We start from the raw sequence: 1,299 nt of genomic DNA on the forward strand, positions 1-1,299 counted from the left end.
TAATATCATTTCAAAGATTAATACAGTATAATAGGATAATAGTTTAGGATAAGTTTGATATAGGGATGATATTTTAAGTAGTATAGTATTTTACATATATTATTTGAACTTTCAAAATAGGCAGTTATAAGTGGTTTTAGAGGGGCGGTTAACTGTTCATGTAAACCAAGAACTTGCCGCAGTAAATAGTTTTTTTATCATAAATGTATTTGTACATAATCATGAAAATCCCTACATGACGTAACAAACCTAGCATTCTATTTGGAGGTATGTACGTGTCTCAGCCAATCTAAACTACCCCTATATTTTAGATATGCTCTATACAGTAATACTATCCTAAAATATGTACCTGTAACGTAAATATCACTTCAAAATCCTCTTACAACAAAGGAAAATATCAGTATACGTAAAATGTACACCCAGTGCATTACAGTATAAAAAGAACGATGCGCAAAGTAAAGATATTCAAGGGTTTACTACAAATATGTATAGATCTAAAAAAAAGTCTAGTAGTAAATATTCAAAAGAATTAGCTAAGGAATGTGGATGTAGGTAAATACAGCCTACAATGAAAGATGGGACCTCCAACACTGAATATTCAACCATACCTCCTCAATTGATGCATCGTCTGGTTTAGCAGCCTTTATATCAGTTTTATTAGCTTTCAAATCCTTCCTAACATACATATTTACCATCACGTCGACCTTTATCACAATGAATAATACAAAAGTCTAGAATTGTGACACAAATATCCATAATGGATGGTTCAAGCAAAGATTCTTGAGGACTGTGCGGTTATAACTCATAAGTGGTCGTATCTCAATACTAGGTAGTCGATGCCTTGGTCAACCTACTTTCATTTGTTTCACATTTATGTTTCAGATTTCTAACGTAAGGTAAATAATGAATAACACAGATATGATAAGCTAACTAGACATGACATTTGAATAATTAGTATTTGTAAATACTGTAAGGAAATACAGCAATGACCATCAATAACGGTTTTTCTCTTATTACTTTTTGAGTAAGAAAATAACATGCATTTCAAATTCTCCAAACATTTACAAACTTCAAAATGTACATAATGCAAAGTTTAGCAGACCTTGCTGGAATTATGAAGATCATTAACATAACAGTTATCTTGGCACCTACTGCTCTGTTAATTTCATTTTATTGAAACTTTAACTTTTGTTTCACTGAATTTTTTTTTCTTTTAATGCAGGTTTGCCACCATGGACATAATGAGGCAGTATGGTCGGCTTTTAGAGAATTTCGATGTGAATGATGAGACAGTGAATG

At 31.6% G+C, this 1,299-nt stretch overlaps 1 protein-coding gene across 1 annotated transcript in view; it reads left to right on the top strand.

Annotated features, from left to right (window-relative positions):
* Window positions 1–1,299, top strand: part of LOC135227030 (protein timeless-like) — a 269,166-nt gene that overhangs the window by 94,260 nt on the left and 173,607 nt on the right. Inside the window, 1 exon segment of the mRNA XM_064266817.1 lies at window positions 1,223–1,288. Within this exon segment, the coding sequence (XP_064122887.1) occupies window positions 1,223–1,288 (66 nt within the window).

This window comes from Macrobrachium nipponense, chromosome 15 (assembly GCF_015104395.2).
Source record: "Macrobrachium nipponense isolate FS-2020 chromosome 15, ASM1510439v2, whole genome shotgun sequence".
In the NCBI taxonomy this organism is placed as follows: Eukaryota; Metazoa; Arthropoda; class Malacostraca; order Decapoda; family Palaemonidae; genus Macrobrachium; species Macrobrachium nipponense.